We start from the raw sequence: 20,811 nt of genomic DNA, 5'->3' as shown, positions 1-20,811 counted from the left end.
CGATACGTGTGGTAGCCAATCCCACTAAGGCACATTCACGAAATGAAACCAGTACTCACGCACGCTCACTCACGAATTACTTTTAAAGACCCACGTTCACGCACGATTCACGACAATTCACGTGATTCACGACAAATTCACGAGACACGATATTTTCCAAACGGAAATAAGCAAAGGTAACAAAATTCAAAAATAGAATATAGTTCGAGAGCCAAATTAATTTCAGTTAACATGCACACAAAAAATTTTTTTCTGATTCAATCACGAAATTAATTGTTCCAATAAATTTTTAATTGAAATGTCTTCAATCACAGAAATGATAGTATCAATTAAAAAATTAATTGATTGATCCAATTAAAAAATGGATTGATACTATTATTTTTGTGATTGATTTTTGTTTCAACTAAAAAAATTGTTGAATCAATTAAATTTTTAATTGAATATGTTTTAAAACTCAATTAAAATTATAAAAAAATTTTAATTGGAAAAATTTTCGTGACATTTTTTTGTGTGTACGAGTGTTAATTAAATCTTGATTATTTTCGTGAGCGTGATTTTGCAGAAATTTTATTCACGCACATTCACGAACCGATTTTATTTCTCACGCACGCTCACGCATGAAATATTTATTTTAGTCCCATTCACGAGAGTTGCTTTGGATTTTGTTCACGACTCACATGATTCACGCATGTCAAGAGAATTTCGTGTCACGCGCAAACCTCTCATTCTTACTTCATTTGTGTATAAACTGTTTCTCTTTTATATCCACCACACTGAAAAAAATATTGTCGTGAAGTCAAAGATTTCATGTCTTTAAAATACGAATGCAAATTTTGCTTAGCATAGAAGACGCATTTCTCTAGTATAAAGTTTTTTTCCTTGACCAAAGGTCGATAAACTTTTCAATGAAGTCGTATTGTCCTTATAATTAAGTGATTTGATTTAAAAATGGATATCATAAAATGAAAGAAAAAATGTTTGGGCTAAGGTCAACTTGACTTTAATAATTTAGAAAAAATCTTTAAATTTAATGAAATTGTCTTTAAATTTGTTGTCTTTTTGCATCTTGACTACAAAGAAAAAAATCGTTCAAATATAGGACATGTTTTTCAACACTTTATTTTAAAGACGTTTTTTACTTGAAACACAGCATAATTTCTACTAGAAGTCGAGTCTTAATTTGGAAAATAAAGTCGTCGTTAACTTGTTTTTAAAGGACTTTGATAGCATATGAAGAAAAAAAGCTGAAAAGGCGAAAAATTAAAATTTGCTTCCTAGAAGCATGTACACAAAAACCGATTTTAAAAGAGAATTGTGTCTTAAAAGTATCCTTACTGGTATTCTCCACTTCTTTGGCTCGGAATCAATACCAAATTTTTTAAAGTAAAGACAAAATCTTTGGAACCGGGTATGCTTTTTTTTCAGTGCACCATAGGATGGTGATAGTTTGTCATTCCATTTGTAACACATCGAAATATCGATTTCCGGCTATATAAAGTATATACTTGATCAGGGAGAAATTCTAAGAAGCATTTCCGTCTGTCCGTCTGTCTGTCTGTCTGTTGTAATCACGCTACAGTCTTCAATAATGGAGCTACCGTCCTGAAATTTGGCACAGAATCGTCTTTTGTCAGCTCGCAGGTCAAGTTCACACAAAAAATTTTTTTTCTGATTCAATCACGAAATTAATTGATCCAATTAATTTTTTAATTGAAATGTCTTCAATCACGAAAATGATAGTATCAATCACAGTTTTAATTGGGCATAGAAAAAATTCTTGATTAAAAAATTAATTGATTTCATTGCCAAATTTCAATTAATTTTTTAATTGATTCAATTAAAAATTTAATTGATGTTGATTGCAAAACTCAATTAATTTATTAATTAAAAAAGGTAACTATTTTCAATTACATTCTGAATTGGCTTAGAATTTTTATTTGGATTAACAATTGATTGTTTGAAAAAAAAATTTTAACTAAAAATTTAAAAAAAATGTTCATCATCATCATAAACTGACTTAGTCTTCCGAATTTGATTAAAAGTTAATTGTATCAATTAACTTTTTAATTAAAAAATTTAAAATGTTCAATCATTGACTTAATTAACTTAATGTTTCTATCTTGATTAAAAAGTTAATTGTACCAATTAATTTATTAATTGAAAAAAATTTCAACTTCAATTAACTTTTTAATTGGAAATATTTTGGTGATATTTTTTTCTGTGTTCGAAGATGGGCTATATCGGTCCAGATTTTGATATAGCTCCCATATAAACCGGTCGCCCGGTTTGGGCGGCCAATTGCCTGAAATTGGAAACCAAGAAGTATTCTATGACCATAAAGAAGAGTACCGAAAATGGTGAGTATCGGTCCATGTTTTGATATAGCCCCCATACAGACCGATCTCCCGATTTTACTTCTTGGGCTTCTAGAATCCGTAGATTTTATCCAATTTTCCTGAAATTTGAAATCTTGCGGTATTTTAGGACCATAAAGAAGTGTGCCGAAAATATTGAGTATAGGTCCATGTTTTGATATAGCCCCCATATAGACCGATCTCCCGTTTTTATTTCATTGGGCTTCTAAAATCCGTAGTTTTTATCCAATTTGCCTGAAATTGGAAATCTGGAGGTATTCTAGGATCATAAAGAGGTGTGCCGAAAATGGTGATTATCGGACCATGTTTTGATATAGCCCCCATGTAGACCGATCTCCCGATTTTACTTCTTGGGCTTCTAGAAACCGTAGATTTTATCCAATTTGCCTGAAATTGGAAATCTAGCGGTATTCTAGAACCATAAAGGGGTGTAACGAAAATGGAGAGTATCGGTCCATGTTTTGGTATAGCCCCCATACAGACCTATCTCCCGATTTTACTTCTTGGGCTTCTAGAATCCGTCATGTTTACCCAATTGGCCTAAAATTGGAAATCTAGAGGTATTCTTCGAGCATAAAGAAGTGTGCCGAATATAACAGGTTGACTGATAAGTCCCCGGTCTAACAAAGAAAAACACATTTTTTTCAAAATTCGTTTTTATTATTCAACATAGTTCCCTTCAAGGGCGATACAACGATTATAACGACCTTCCAATTTTTTGATACCATTTTGGCAGTACTCCTTCGGTTTTGCCTCAAAATAGGCCTCAGTTTCGGCGATCACATCCTCATTGCAGCCATATTTTTTCCCTGCGAGCATCCTTTTGAGGTCTTTTGAGGCCAGATCTGGAGAATACGGTGGGTGGGGAAGCAATTCGAAGCCCAATTCATGAATTTTTGCCATCGTTCTCAATGACTTGTGGTACGGTGCGTCGTCTTGGTGGAACAACACTTTTTTCTTCTTCATATGGGGCCGTTTTGCCGCGATATCGACCTTCAAACGCTCCAATAACGCCATATAATAGTCACTGTTGATGGTTTTTCCCTTCTCACGATAATCGATAAAAATTATTCCATGCGCATCCCAAAAAACAGGAACCATTACTTTGCCAGCGGACTTTTGTGTCTTTCCACGCTTCGGAGACGGTTCACCGGTCGCTGTCCACTCAGCCGACTGTCGATTGGACTCAGGAGTGTAGTGATGGAGCCATGTTTCATCCATTCTCACATATCGACGGAAAAACTCGGGTGTATTACGAGTTAACAGCTGCAAACACCCCTCAGAATCATCAACACGTTGTTGTTTTTGGTCAAATGTGAGCTCGCGCGGCACCCATTTTGCACAGAGCTTCCGCATATCCAAATATTGATGAATGATATGACCAACACGTTCCTTTGATATCTTTAAGGCCTCTGCTATCTCGATCAACTTCATTTTACGATCATTCAAAATCATGTTGTGTTTTTTTATGTTTTCGTCGGTAACCACCTCTTTCCGGCGTCCACTGCGTTCACCGTCCTCCGTGCTCATTTCACCACGCTTGAATTTTGCATACCAATCAATTATTGTTGATTTCCCTGGGGCAGAGTCCGGAAACGCATTGTCAAGCGAAGTTTTTGCGTCCACCGTATTTTTTCCCTTCAGAAAACAGTATTTCATCAAAACACGAAATTCCTTTTTTCCATTTTTTTCACAATAACAAAAGTTGCTCCACAAAAGACGCTGTATCTCACAAACTAATTGACTTACATCTAATTTTGACACGAATCATTTGAAGGTTGGTACTACATAACAAAAGAATAATATGCATTTAATAGTAGCGACGCCATATATGTGTCAGACCGGTGACTTGTCAGCCAACCTGTTATTGTGTATCCAAATTTGGAAATTTAAGTTGTCGTTAACACGTGTATAAAGGACTCTTGTTATACCCTAAACCACATAGTGGTCAGGGTATAACTTTGATCTGCCAAAAAATGTGCCTACCAGAAATATTGATTTTAGACCCCATAAAATATATACCGATCGACTCAGATTCACCTCCTGAGTCGATCTAGCGCTTGGTGTCCGTCCGTCCATCTCTCCATGTATGGTCGCAATTATTAACCGATTTGGATGAAATTTGGTACAGGGTATTTTTTGGGCACAAGGACGAACGCTATTGAATTTGAAAGAAATCGGATCAAATTTAGATATAGCTCCCATATATATGTATCGCCCGATTTTCCCAAATTTGGCCATGAAACCCTTATTTATTACCTGATCTTATTCAAATTAAGTAAAGTAAAAAAAAAGCAACCTTCTGTGGTATCAACTAAACCTGCAACATATCATCCAAATCGGTTCAGATTTAGATATACCTCCCATATATATGTATCGCCCGATTTTCAAAAATTTACCCTAACAATACTATTTTTTTTACCAAAATAACCCTATTTAATAACCGATCTTACTCAAATTTATCAAAAGGTAACCTTCTGTGGTATCAACCAAACCTGCAAAAAATCATCCAAATCGGTACAGATTTAGATATAGCTCCCATATATATGTATTGCATGATATTGAAAAATTTGCCCTAATAACCATATTTTGACCATAGAGGTGGTTTAGGGTATGATATAGTCGGCTCCGCCCGATTTTCTACTTTACTCACTTGTTTTTATACCCTCCACCATAGGATGGGGGTATATTAACTTTGTCATTCCATTTGTAACACATCGAAATATTGCTCTAAGACCCCATAAAGTATATATATTCTGGGTCGTGGTGAAATTCTGAGTCGATCTGAGCATGTCCGTCCGTTCGTCCGTCTGTTGAAATCACGCTAACTTCCGAACGAAACAAGCTATCGACTTGAAACTTGGCACAAGTAGCTGTTATTGATGTAGGTCGGATGGTATTGCCAATGGGCCATGTTGGTCCACTTTTACGTATAGCCCCCATATAAACGGACCCCCAAATTTGGCTTGCGTGGACTCTAAGAGAAGCAAATTCCATCCGATTCGGCAGAAATTTGGTACATGGTGTCAGCACATGATCTCTAACAACCATGCAAAAATTGTTCCACATCGGTCCATAATTATATATAGCCCCCATATAAACCGATCCCCCGATTTGGCTTGCGGAGCCTCTAAGAGAAGCAAATTTCATCTGATCCGCCTGAAATTTGGTACAGGTGTAAGTATATGGTCTCTAACAACTGTGCAAAAATTGGTCCACATCAGTCAATAATTATATATAGCCCCCATATAAACCGATCCCCCGATTTGGCTTGCGGAGCCTCCGATCCGGCTGAAATTTCGTACATGGTGTTAGTATATGGTCTTTAATGACCATGCAAAAAATGGTCCATATGGGTCCATAATTATATATGAACTCCGGAGCCTCTTGGAAGACCAAAATTCATACGTGTCAATTGAAATTTGATACATTGTGCTAGTATATGGCCGTTAACAACCATGCCTAACTAGGTCCATATCGGTCTATAGTTATATATAGCCCTGAGATAAATCGATCACCAATCACAAAAAATTGGTCCATATCAAGTTCATAATTGTATATAGCCCCCATATAAGCGACCCCCTTATTTCAATTCTGGCTCTCTACCACGTATGGACTAACTCACAATTTAGAAAACGATGTTAAGAAGTTTTAAGATACCACAACCCAAGTAATTCGATTGTGGATGACAGTCTTTCGTAGAAGTTTCTACGCAATCCATGGTGGAAGGTAAATAAGATTCGGCCTGGCCCAACTTACGGCCGTATATACTTGTTTTTTTTTTTTTTTTTTTTAATGTATCCTTACTTTAATCACCTGTTTCTTTGGATAGGAATCAATACCAAAATCATTAGCGTAAAGACAAAATCTTTGGTACTGGGCTTTTTTCAGTGTGGTGCCATCCTTACTCTCCAAAAGGCCCATTCTCAGCGAAGAGCCGTCTAGAGATGATCGTCACTTTCGTATATTTTTAGTGCCAACCTTACTTCTCAAAATGCCCAGGCTCACAAGTCCAACGGATTAAGATAAGAACATTTTTGGGGCTATTCGGCGGTAGAAATGAAGCGAGGAAGCTACGTTTTAAACCATTCATGGTTGACTTGTGCCGAGTACGATGGAGCTGAGTCCTGTTGGAATGTCCATGGTCTACAGTTGAAATGTTTGTCTGCCCAGACCTTCAGTATTGTTTTAGCACATTTGTCCCGATACTCTTCGGCATTTATTTTGATCCCACTGCCCACACCATTACCAGAGACGGCGCTTTTTTTACTTTTTACTTTACTCACTTGTTTGGGTATATAATTGTCAAAAGATCATACATAATTTCAAATAAATCGTAGATTGCAAGTTATGTAAGATAGTTTTTCATAAAGTCTGGCAGGGATGAGATCCTCATCTGCAATCAAATATGAGAAAGTAAGGATAGGTTAGGTTAGGTTTAATGGCACAAACCACAATGAGTGCTACTCCATTCTATGTTTACAACATACAAAAAAATATCATCAACATTTTTCCAAATAAAATTTTAATTGAATTCTAAAAAATTTTCAATGAAAAAATTAATTGGGTCTAAAATTTTTTTAATTGAAATAAAATTCAATCATGAAAATTAATAGTAACAATTATGTTTTTAATTGGATCAATTCATTTTTTAATTGACGTTGGTGATTGATACTATTATTTCTGTGATTGAAGAAATTTCAATTGAAAATTAATCAATTAATTTCGTGATTGGAGACAAAAAATATTTTTTTTTCTGTGTAGGTCAATGATAGTAAAGTGCTCTTGTTTCACTATACGATCCCTCTAAATTTCCTGAAAATTTCAAGTAAATCGGCTCAAGTTAGATATATGCCCTTTGTACACTGAAAACATATTTACGCGATATTAAAGATTACGCAACCTATTGTTTAGGAAGCGAGATTTACAAAATATTAAGGACAAATTTCTTTAAAATAATGACGTTTTAATTAAAATAAAGTTTATAATCTTTGCTTCAAAAATGTTTTCATTATATTTAGGACACAAATTTTCGTTCCTTCGTTAAAGTCACATGTCTTTTAACTAAGGCTAATTTTCCTTAAAGTAAAGAAACACATTTTTGATTTAAAGAAATTATCCTTAAATTAAATGAAATATTGAATCTTTAGATTTAAGATAAAAACGCTTTAAATATGGGCTAAGACTTAATTTGAGGATTTAGCGTCTTTGGTTTAAAGTTTTTTGGAATTAAGAAAACATTTTTTTCCGTTATAATTTGGATTTTTAAACTGGCATTTGTTTGTACGCGAGTACTTTTATTAATAAACCTCGAAAAGAGAATGAAAATTTGATAAATGAGATCTGTATCCTAATTTTAATTTTATTGGTCCTTGATTTAAAGCCAGATAGGTCACTAAATATCCTTAATGGAATGTCAAAATCTTTGGATCCAAGTAAACTTTTTTTTTTGAGTGTACCATGGTTAAGCAAAATTTTATCTATTATATAATATAGCTTAAAAGTGGATAAATGTGTTGAAGTTATCAGAGTTAACCCTTCCACATTTCCAGAAACCTATTGACACTCATGAGGTAATTTGATGGATTCATCAAAAACCTACGACACTGATGGATGGATGGATGGAAAGGAGGCCCTAAAAGCAATGATATCAAAATTAAAACGAATAACTAAAAAAATTCGATTATCTTATCGAGGGTAGGCCACAAAATTCCACACCATCAAACACACACATACACTCCATTGTAAATGGCAATATTGTGAGGATTTGTATGTATAGGTTAGTGCGCGAGTGTGTGCGATTGCGTTTTATGGATTTTGAAGGCATGCCCAACTCATTTAGAATTAATTCCTTGCCAACAAAATTTGCTACTAGTCTATTGGCAAATCGTGCTATACACAAAAGTGTGCTTTTCATTTTTTATCGGCGAATATTTGATTTATTTTGTGTTCCATAAAAATAGAAAACTAAAAAAAGCAATTAATAGAAAAATCGACAAAAATAATTTAATAAATGTAAAAAAAACTTTTAATTTTGTTACCAAATAAAAAGAACAACAAAAAACATGTCTGCTGTTGCCAATATTATTATCTATTTGGTAGCATTGGCTATTGTTTTTGCTGTTTACCAATTAACTATAGTATGTGAGCGATTGTTAAAATATTCATTGAAAGAAAAATTATAAATTTTTTGTTTGTTATATTTTGTTCTAAAATACATCAAATTTAGCTGGCTATACGTTTGTATAAAACTTGGCGCCTCAATCGAGAACTCAACGAAAGTGGTATGTAATGAATGGAATTCTTACAAGAGTTATTGTGAACATACATGAAGACACTTTGTTGGTAGACCTTCTGTCGGTGGTAAGGTTGAAATATCTTATCATAGTGTTTGTTACAGTTTTTTTTTTTTTTAATATAAAACCAACTTGGATGAAGGTCAATTTACTTCAGTTCTAGATAAAAAAAATGTTCTTCTAAAAATTCTAATGTAAACAGAAAATTACTAGACAAAGTAAACATTACACTTTTTTTTTGGGGGTCAATGAAAATATTCCGGTAAGATTATCATTTAACGATTCCTTGGGTGGTTGTTGCCGCTAACGCAAAAACGTGTTTTGTTTTTTGTATATGCATTTTATTGTCTACTAGACAAATCCGGACGCTTCGCTGTGTCTTTCTGACTTTTTAAAACTAAGAGACTAAAAAAAATTATCGTATTTTCTAGTCAATCCTATCCTTAACAGAATATTTCGAAGGATATAATAATAAAAATATGAGCTTTCTCTCCCTTACAAATATCAAAAAAATAAGTAAGTAGTTCCCATTTAGAGAGCACCTTCCTACAGAGAAAAAAATATTGCCATGAGACCAAAGCTTTTATATCTTTAAAATACGAATCCGAATTTTGCATGGAAGACGCATTTCTCCGCTACAAATTGTGTTTTTCTTGCCCAAAAGTTGATATACTTTTCAATGAATTCGTTTTGTTCTCTTTTTCGACTTAAACTGTGTATCTTTACATTAAAGAAAATATTGTTTGACTAAGGTCAAATTAGCTTTAAAAATTCAGAAAAAATCATAAAACTTCAGAAAATTTTTTTAAGATGTTTTTTTTTATTTAAAACATAGCATAATTTCTACTTGCAGTAGAATTTGGAAATTAATTTTGTCGTTAACATAGTTTTAAAGAACTTTGAGAACACATGAAGAAAAAAAACTGAAAAAGCCTATAAATTAATATCTTTTCCTAGAATCAAGTACACAAAACTTAAATTTTATAGAGAATTATATCTCAAAAGCATCCCTCAATATTTGTTTCCTGAGAATCAAGTACGCAAAACTTTAATTTAAAAGACAATTTTATCTTAAAATATCCTTATCAATTCTCCGCTTCTTTCGCGCGGAATCAATACCAATATCATTAGTATAATCTTTGGAACAGGACATGCTTTTTTGTATGTGAACATTTTTTGTTTTCAGTGTGTGAAAATTTCAAGAAAATCGGTAAACTTTCAATTTTCATTTCATAACATTTTCCATGGTCCCTATAAATTTCAAGCAAATAAAAGAAATTTAGATATATCACTATTCCAATCAGTCCCCAGCACGGTTGCCACAGTTGGTTGGTAGAATTCTACCAAAAATGGTAGATTTTTTTACTGTTTGGTAGAATTTTTGATGGTTTGATAGATTTTGCAAGGTATTCCCTTCAACTATGAGGTACTTCGTATAGAAATAAACTTTTCTATAGAAATATATTTTTTGTAAAAACTTTTCTATAATTTTACAAAATTTTGGAAATAAAATTTTTACAAAATTTTTGAAATAAATTTTGACAAAATTTTCTATAGAAATGAAATTTTGACAAAATTTTCTATAGAAATAAAATTTTGACAAAATTTTCTATAGAAACAAAATTTTGACAAATTTTTCTATAGAAGTAAAATTTTGACAAAATTTTCTATAGAAATAAAATGTCGACAAAATGTTCTATAAAAAATAATATATTGAAAACATTATCTATAGAAATAAAATATTGACAAAATATTGTATAGAAATAAAATATTGACAAATAATAAAATTTTGACCAAATTTTCTATAGAAATAAAATTTTGATAAATTTTTCTGTAGAAATAAAATTTTAACAAAATTTTCTATAGAAATAAAATTTTAACAAAATTTTCTATAGAAATAAAATTTTGACAAAATTTTCTATAGAATTAACATTTTGATAAAATCTTCTATAGAAATAAAATTGTGAAAAAATTTTCTATAGAAACAAAATTTTCTATAGAAATAAAATTTTGACAAAATTTTCTATAGAAATAAAATTTCGACAAAATTTTCTATAAACAAATAATATATTGAAAACATTATCTATAGAAATAAAATATTGAAAAATATTCTATAGAAATAAAATTTTGACAAAATATTCAATAGAAATAAAATTTTGACAAAATTTTCTATAGAAATAAAATTTTAACAAAATTTTCTATAAAAATAAAATATTGACAAAGTTTTCCATAGAAATAAAATATCGACAAAATGTTCTATAAAAAATAATATCTCGAAAACATTATCTATAGAAATTAAAATTATATATATATATATATATATATATATATATATATATATATATATATATATATATATATATATATATATATATATATATATATATATATATATATATATATATATATATATATATATATATATATATATATATATATATATATATATATATATATATATATATATATATATATATATATATATATATATATATAAATTTGGTAACCTCCTCGACGCAAAATTTTCTTTAAAGAATAAAGAATATCGAACAATAAAGTAACGGATCCTTTTAGATTCTTCTGTTATTTTTTGGCTTTTAAAGTCAGGTATTTTATTTGCGTATAAAATACCCAGCAAAAAATTGGAAGTTGTTCCACAAACATTTCTTTTAAAGCCCATCCTAGAATCCCCCATGGAGTTTTTCCAACTTCCGATGCAGTCCACAAACATTTCTTCTAAAGAGCATCGTGGGATCCCCCAATGATTTTTTCCCACTTCCGATGCAGTCCTTTTGGACAAGTACACAAACATTTCTTCTAAAGCGCATCTTGGGTTCCCCCAATGTTTTTTTTCTACTTCCGATGCAGTCCTTGTGGACAAGTATTAGAAAGAACGCAATCAGGCTATTTTAAGTGCAAATTTTGGACAATTAAATTTTACAAAATAATAGAAAACTAATAAAAAAATAGAAAATTAAAAAAAAGTAAATAAATAATAATAAAACAAAAAATTTTATCACCGCTGGGATTTGAACCTGTGCCGTTTGACTTTTTCGCTTCCATGGAAGTTCTTTTGAGAAAGTTTTGCAAATTACGAGAATTTTTAATATATATTTATACGAAAATATATGCCGAAAATAAAAAATAAAAACGATGCATAGCATAAAAAAATATTTTTTTAGAAAAATATTTGATACAAAAATTGCCGCTGGTGAGATTTGAACCTGCGTTTCTTATTTTTTCGTTCATACTAATAAAGAACATCTCGAGAAGCAATTAGAATGTTATTCCTTGGTGTCGTATTACGATCATATTTGAATTGACCTTTCGTCGCTTTGTGTTCAATGGCGTTTGTGGCTGAGTTTGCTAAGGCGTTCTGTTATGGTGCCAGCAAACCCAGGTTCAATCCCTGGTCGGAGCGAAAAAGTTTTTCAAATTGTAGAAATTAGATAATAGGAAAATAATATTGTAATAAAACATATGGATAAAAAAAAAGTGAAATTGGTTGAAAAAAAAAATTTTTTTCTCTTTTTAAATTTCTTCATTCAAATTAACTTCCAGGGCACAACTTCTAAAGCAATGCAAAGGATCCAAAATGGGAGTACTTCCGTCCTATGACAAGCCCATGTAAAATTCGTTGGAGATGATCCAAGTTTGCACTACTTCCGGATCACAGATTGGGGATCCAAACTACTCTTTTGGAAGCTCTTTTTTTGCTGGGTACTAATTTATTCCATTTTTATCATACAGCGTTTCGATGGGGGATTTTCTTATTCGCTAACATAACGTAAGACAAATACATTTTTTTAACATTTACAGAAAATAATCAAATAAAAAATAAATGTCACAGAGCTTTCGTGTTATCCGAATCATAGTTGAATATCAATATTTGTTTAGATGTCATCCCTAATCTTCGCTGAAAATTTCAAGCAAATCGGACAATTTAATAACAAAATACCGAACATAGAATATGCCAACGAAATTAATGTAAATAATTCAAATGAAAGACGTGATTGACATAGGGCAAATGAAAGACGTGATTGACATAGGGCAAGAATTTAATCTTGAGTTTTTTTTGTGAGTTTGAGTTGGATAGTGAGCATGAAAACAACGAATCGATTTTATGGTCCACGCATGACATATTTGATTTAGAGACATTCACAATAGTTACTTGGAATTTTATTCACGGTTCACGTGATTCACTCGAGTCACTACAGTTTCGTGTCACGTGCTCATCTCTAGTTTGCTGTTAAAGTTATATGGATGCTTTCGAGTAGATATCATTGCAATCTTATCACACATATCACTTGACTGGACGTTAAAATGTCTGTTGAAGTAGGTAGAAGCAAAGGAAAGATAAATGGGAAAAATGAATTATTGAAGTAGACAATACGAATACCCTACACTTCAAAAAAAAAGTTTACTGGATTACAACTTTTGGTATTGATTTAACAAAAATTAAACTATTACAGGAACTACAAACACTTTTTTAATTAAAAAAAAAAAACAGAATCCTATATTTGAAACTGTTTTATTTTTTAATTAAAAATTTGAAACAAAATTTTATATTTTATTTCTTAAATTTCTATTTATTTTAATTTAAAAATGTCCTTATTGTTGTGGAAATTTAGTATCCTAATATTATGGATACCTAATCTTTTGGTGTTTCAGAACAATATTTTTTCAGTGTACTTATACCTTTAAGAGACAAAATTATTGAAATCTTTGCATTTACACCATATAAAGGATGCATGACCATCCCTGCGTATATTTAATAATTTCCCCAGCATATAACTAATACGCAACCATGGTTCGCTAATATCAGATTTTCGCAAATATTTCACAGAAATCAAAAAATAATCCGTCGCTACAGCCCAACCAGAAAACATATTTAGCTCATATTGGATAACATCATGGTAGGATTATTTTCCAAAAATCGTATCCAGATATTTGGAAAATGGTTCTGTAAAAATATTTGACACTCATTTTGGTCAAATTTCAAGTAAATGGGGGGTAGTTTAAGTTTTTCGCTGAAAAATTCAAGCAAATCGGACAATTTAATAACAAAATAGCATGCATAGAATATGCCAACGAAATTAATGTAAATTATTCAAATGAAAGATGTGATTGGCATACGGGCAAGAATTTAATCTTCAGTTTTTTTTTGTGAGTTTGAGTTGGATAGTGAGCATGAAAATAACGAATCGATTTTTTGGTTCACTCATGCTCACGCATGACATATTTGATTTAGGGACATTCACAATAGTTACTTGGAATTTTATTCCCGATTCACGTGATTCAATCGAGTCACTACAGTTTCGTGTCACATGCTCATCTCTAGTTTGCAGTTAAAGTTGTGTGGATGCTTTCGAGTAGATATCGTTGCAATCTTATCACACATATCACTTGACTGGACGTTAAACTGCCTGTTGAAGTAGGTAGAAGCAAAGGAAAGATAAATGGGAAAATGAATTATTGAAGTAGACAATACGAATACCCTACACTTCAAAAAAAAAAGTTTACTTGGGTTACAACTTTTGGATCTACACTTAAGGGATTTGGTATTGATTTAACAAAATTTAAACTATTACTGGCACTACAAAAACTTTATTAATTAAAAAAAAGAACAGAATCTTATATTTGAAACTGTTTTATTTTTTAAGACAATTAAGTAAAAATTTGAAACAAAATTTTATAAACTATTTATATTTTATTTATTTTTTTGTTTTAATTTCTTTTTATTTTAATTAAAAAATGTCCTTAATGTTGTGGAAGTTTAGTACCGTAATATTATGGATACCTAATCTTTTGGTGTTTCAGAACAATATTTTTTCAGTGTACTTATACCTTTAAGAGACAAAATTATTGAAATCTTTGCATTTACACCACAGTCGTGGTGTATTAGTTATGAGGAGAGAAAGCTATAAAGGATGCATGACCATCCCCGCGTATACGTAATAATTTCCCCATCATATAAATAATACGCAACCATGGTTCGTTTATATCAAATTTCGCGACTAATACTAAGGTCATACTGGGCAAATATTTGACAGAAATCAAAGAAGAATACGTCGCCACAGTTAAACCAGAAAACATATTCAGCTCATATGGGATATATAACATCATGGTAGGATTATTTTCCAAAAATCGTATCCAGATATTTGGAAAATGATTCTGGAAAAATATTAGACACTCATTTTGGTGAAATATTTGCCTAGTGTGAACATAGCCCAAGGGAGTTTTGTTAGTTTGGTACACAAAAAAAAATGTAATATTTTGGGAAAAATTATGAAATGTTTATTTCAAATTAAAGAGGAAGATATGCTACGAAGTATATATGAATTCTTGATCATATATTCTGTTCCCGCTACACCCTCCTATCGTTCTAATATTTGGCACAGATTCAAACAATGTTTATACCCGAAACCATAGGATAGTATCAACAGTCTCCTATCGTTTGTTTAAGAATTGACACATATTATTGTTATGATAAAGCCCACGTTTTTATATAGCCCTCCATATAAGCATACTCCCGATTTGGTTTCTTAAAATAATAGAGATATTGTAGGTCCCTAAATAGCTTTGACGGATAAGGTGTATATAGGTCCATGGTTTCGTATTTCCCCCCAATATTTCCTATATTGCGGTTTGACTTCTTAAGCCTTTAGATACCACCATTTTTTATCCAATTTTGCTGCAATTAGAAATCTAGAGGTATTATAAGTTCTCAAATATTTAGACCCTCTACGAGAAGGGTCTAAATATGTAAAAATAAAGGATGCGGTAATATTCATGGTCATCCCTACGTATATGTAATATTTTTCCTATCAAATAACTAATACGCAACCATAATTCGTTTATATCAGATTACACAAATAAATGGGTACTCAAAAAAATATATTTTTTTTAAATTATTGCATGTTTATTGAAAATTAAAGAGAATGTTATGATGTTAATAATAAAAAGTAATATTAATTTTTGTAGTGAACTTTAATAATTTCAATGCGTTTTAAAGCAATTTTTATACCAACCGCCATATGTTAGTACCAATCCGTTTGTAATACATCGAACAATTTCCGACTATATAAAGTATATTTATGAATTATTTCCGTCTGTCTGTTGTAAGCACGCTACAAACTCCTATCGTTCTAACATTTGGCACAGATTCGTGTTTTGTCTGCAAAAAATTCACCGACCCCTCCAATTAAATTTCGTGAGTGTCTATATACACTGTAATTTATTCCGATTTGCCCGAAGTTTTAAATCAAGTGGTATTTTAGCACTCTCAATACGTGTGTATGGGTCTAAGTTTTGGTATAGAGCCCATATAAACCTATCTTCCGATATGACTTATTGAGCCTTCAAACACCAGCAGTTTTATCCAATTTGCCTGAAGTTAGAAATCTAAAGGTATTTTAGGTCCTCAAATATAAACCCATCTTCCTACTTGACTATGGTTTCTACAACACCATTTTTATACGATTCGAAGCACTTATCAACAAATTGCCCGAAATGAGAAGTAAAATTTCTCGATGCTATTGGAGTACAGAAATGAGTTTGCAAATCAAATGAAAGGCATTATCTCATAGATTCCTCTATAACTTAAAAAAAATAATTAATTTAAATGTTCAATAGAAATAAAATTTTGACAAAATTTTCCTTAGAATTAAAATTTTGAAAAAAAATTCTATAGCACTAAAAGTTTTGACAAAAATTTCTATAAAAATAAAATCTTGACAAAATTTTCTATAGAAATAAAATTTTGACAACAGATACTTCAAAATAAAGAATGTTTTCTTTATTCCAAAAACAAACAAAAAAATAATATTGCAAAATCCTCAAAATAGATCAATATTTGAAGCGCTTTTAATTTAAATCTAAAGATTAAAAAAAAGACATATTAGAAATGTTGACAAAATTTTTTATAGAAATAAAATATTGAAAAAATTTTCTATAGAAATCAAATATTGACAAAATTTTCTATAGAAATAAAATTTTCACAAAATTTTCTATAGAAATAAAATTTTCACAAAATTTTCTATAGAAATAAAACAGATACTTCAAAGTAAACAATGTTTTCTTAATTCCAAAATAAAAAAAAAATGCAAAATCCTCAAAATAAATCAATATTTTCTATATAAATAAAATTTTGACAAAATTTTTCATAGCAATAAAATTTTGACAAAATTTTCTATAGAAATAAAATTTTGACAAAATTTTCTATAGAAATAAAATTTTGACAAAATTTTCTATAGAAATAAAATTTTGACAAAAATTTCTATAGAAATAAAATTTTGACAAAAATTTCTATAGAAATAAAATTTTGACAAAATTTTCTATAGCAATAAAATTTTGACAAAATTTTCTATAGAAATTACATTTTGACAAAATTTTCTATATAAATAAAATGTTGAAAAATTTTCTATATAAATAAAATGTTGACAAAATTTTCTATATAAATATAATTTTGACAAAATTTTCTATAGAAATAAAATTTTGACAAAATTTTCTATAAAAAAAAATTTAGACAAAATTTCCAATAGAAATAAAATTTTGACAACATTTTCTATAGAACTAAAATTTTGACAAAATTTTCTATAGAAATAAAATTTTGACAAAATGTTCTATATAAATAAAATTTTGACAAAATGTTCTATATAAATAAAATGTTAGCAAAATTTTCTATAGAAGTAAAATTTTGACAAAATTTTCTATAGAAATAAAATGTTGACAAAATTTTCTATAGAAATAAAAGTTGACAAAATTTTCTATAGAAATAAAATGTTGCAAAATTTTCTATAGAAATAAAATGTTCACACAATGTTCTATAGAAATAAAAGTTGACAAAATTTTCTATAGAAATAAAATGTTGACAAAATTTTCTATAGAAATAAAATTTTGACAAAATTTTCTATATAAATGAAATTTTGACAAAATTTTCTATAGAAATAAAATGTTGATAAAATGTTCTATATAAATAAAATTTTGACAAAATTTTCTATATAAATAAAATGTGGACAAAATTTTCTATAGAAATAAAATGTTCACAAAATTTTCTATAGAAATAAAAGTTGACAAAATTTTCTATAGAAATAAAATGTTGACAAAATTTTCTATATAAATAAAATTTTGACAAAATTTTCTATAGAAATAAAACTTTGACAAAATTTTCTATAGAAATAAAATTTTGACAAAATTATCTATAGAAATAAAATTTTGACAAAATTATCTATAGAAATAAAATTTTCACAAAATTTTCTATAGCAATAAAATTTTGACAAAATTTTCTATATAAATAAAATTTTGACAAAATATTCTATATAAATAAAATTTTGACAAAATATTCTATATAAATAAAATGTTGAAAAATTTTTCTATAGAAATAAAATTTTGACAAAATTTTCTATAGAAATAAAACTTTGACAAAATTTTCTATAGAAATAAAATTTTGACAAAATTTTCTATAGAAATAAAATTTTGACAAAATTTTCTATAGAAATAAAATTTTGACAAAATTTTCTATATAAATAAAATTTTGACAAAATTTTCTATATAAGAAAATTTTGACAATATTTTCTATAGAAATAAAATTTTGACAAAATTTTCTATAGAAATAAAATGTTGACAAAATGTTCTATATAAATAAAATTTTGACAAAATGTTCTATATAAATAAAATGTGGACAAAATGTTCTATAGAAATAAAATGTTCACAAAATTTTCTATAGAAATAAAAGTTGACAAAATTTTCTATAGAAATAAAATGTTGACAAAATTTTCTATAGAAATAAAATTTAGACAAAATTTACAATAGAAATAAAATTTAGACAAAATTTTCTATAGAAATAAAATTTTAACAAAATTTTCTATAGAAATAAAATTTTGACAAAATTATCTATAGAAATGAAATTTTGACAAAATTGTCTATAGAAACAAAATTTTGACAAAATTTTCAATAGCAATAAAATTTTGACAAAATTTTCTATAGAATTAAAATTTTGATAAAATTTTCTATAGAAATAAAAATTTGACAAAATTTTATATAGAAACAAAAGTTTTACAAAATTTTCTACAGAAAAAAAAATTACAAAATTTTCTACAGAAATAAAATGTTGACGAAACTCTTATTCAAATAAAATGTTGACAATATTTTCTATAGAAATAAAATTTTGACAAAATTTCTTAGAAATATAATTTTGCAAAATATATTTTTTGATGAACTTCTTATCAATGAGTGCTGTCCGATTCCAGGTTTAGCTCGTCGTAATATGGCTACAATTCCCTTCTTGCATACAGAGGGTCATGCATTTTATATAGCCCTTTCGCTACCGTGTTCAATATAATTGAATTAGAATTTTTGAATTTAGTATTTTTTCAAATTGAAATATTGATGGCATATTTCCATTAAAATGTTTCAATTAAAAATTTGGTGTATGTGAGCTTTCGCCTAATCGAATTCAGTCCCTTTTTGTATTAATTATAATATTTCGTTGGCATTCGGGGCCCGGTTAATGCCTACTGTAGTATGAGCGATAATATTTTTTGCGCACCATTTTACACAATAGCTACCGTCTTCCACCTTCTTGCCTCAGGGGCACCAAAGTAACATCAACCAACACTAAAAAACAGCAAGAGTCAAAATGAACAGGTAGTTGTTGAAATATATAAAATAAAAAGATAAGAAAATAACAAACATTTGAGTAACGTGTGATTTATATGGATATAGGTGTGTGCGAGCCTATGTGTTTTGTTTTGAAGAAAATTCACAAAACAAAAAAAAAACATGAAAACGAAACCTCAGTTTGATGATAATAACCAAAGAATATTTCTCTATTCTATTTTAAAAATCGCTTCAATAACGCACAACTCCCCATCAAAGACAAAAGTGGGAAGAAAAGTGAATTTTTTATTATCATTTTATTTCTAAAAGAATTTTATTGGATTATTGAATTTTATTTTTATCAACAAATTGTAACGCAATATTTTTTTCTTAATAATTCAAACATAATTAAGTTGTACAAGAAAGAACTAAACGTGCTGAGAAAGTTTAAAGTGTGAAAAATGAAAGACGTTTTATTGTATTTATCGGCATTTTTTATGATATTTTTATCATGTGCTGTCGTTTGCTTTTGTTTACGTTTCTCTATGTGGATCTATCTGGAATACTGGAGTCCACAATTGCAACAACACCGTCGCCGTCGACCTTGTCAAGCTAGAGGTAAATGAATGAATGAATGACCACATAGTACTATTTATTCAAAAAAGGAACTAAAAAATAAAATAAATAATTTACATAATGAGAGATCTAAGATTCGAGAATTAGTGGCATTCACTAAATGGAAATATTCGTTATGGATTGCATCCACATTGGAACAAGATGCTTCTTTTATTGATAATGACTGTATACAAAATCTATTTTCATGTCAAAATAATAATGTCAAAACATATCATCAACCAGGATAACTGACATATATGACACGAGGGGGTACCAATCACGGTTGCCACTAGTGCCAAAAAAAAACTACAAAAAATTTTAAAATGTTATCTTGAAGCAATTTTGCCAAAAATTTTTTTCTTTAGAAACTTTTGTCAAAATTTTATTACTGTAGAAAATTTGGTCAAAATTTACAACTATAGAAAATTTTGTCAACATTTTATTTCTCAAGAAAATTTTGATAAAATTTTACTTCTATATAACTTTAGTAAAACTTTATTTCTATTGAAAATATTGTCAAAATTTTTTTCTGTAGAAACTTTCGTCAAAATTTTAAAACTCTAGAAAACATTATCAAAATTTTATTTCTCTAAAAAAGTTTGTCAAAATTTTATTTCTATAGTAGTTTTGTCAAAATTTTATTTCTATTGAAAATTTTGTTAACATTTTATTTATACTCGTATAGAAAAATTTGTCAAAATTGTATTTCTATAAAAACTTTGTGAAGGATAATTTGCAAAGTTTACCAAATCATCAATAGTTTTACAACTTTAAACATAAAAAATTTTCTGATTCAATCACGAAATTAATTAATCCAATTATTTTTTTAATTTAAATGTCTTCAATCACAGAAATGATGGTATGAATTAAAAAATTAATTGATCCAATTAAAAAATTAATTTATATAATTAATTTTTGTTATTGAT

The 20,811-nt window shown here is 29.1% G+C and overlaps 1 protein-coding gene across 7 annotated transcripts in view; it reads left to right on the top strand.

Annotated features, from left to right (window-relative positions):
- LOC142238382 (uncharacterized) overlaps positions 1-20,811 on the top strand; it is a 119,909-nt gene that overhangs the window by 56,208 nt on the left and 42,890 nt on the right. Inside the window, exons 1-2 of one of the 7 annotated variants that reach the window (XM_075310010.1) lie at positions 8,388-8,515; positions 8,605-8,659. The exons of 5 other annotated variants lie outside the window; for them this stretch is intronic. In XM_075310010.1, coding sequence (XP_075166125.1) covers positions 8,441-8,515; positions 8,605-8,659 — 130 coding nt within the window. In that variant the 5' untranslated portion in view covers positions 8,388-8,440. Of the gene's footprint in view, positions 1-8,387; positions 8,516-8,604; positions 8,660-19,562; positions 19,889-20,811 lie in introns of those variants that run through there. One more of the 7 variants, XM_075310007.1, reaches the window with a different exon arrangement.

Source organism: Haematobia irritans, chromosome 5 (assembly GCF_050003625.1).
Source record: "Haematobia irritans isolate KBUSLIRL chromosome 5, ASM5000362v1, whole genome shotgun sequence".
Taxonomy (NCBI): Eukaryota; Metazoa; Arthropoda; class Insecta; order Diptera; family Muscidae; genus Haematobia; species Haematobia irritans.
This window is presented reverse-complemented; position numbering and strand designations above follow the sequence as displayed.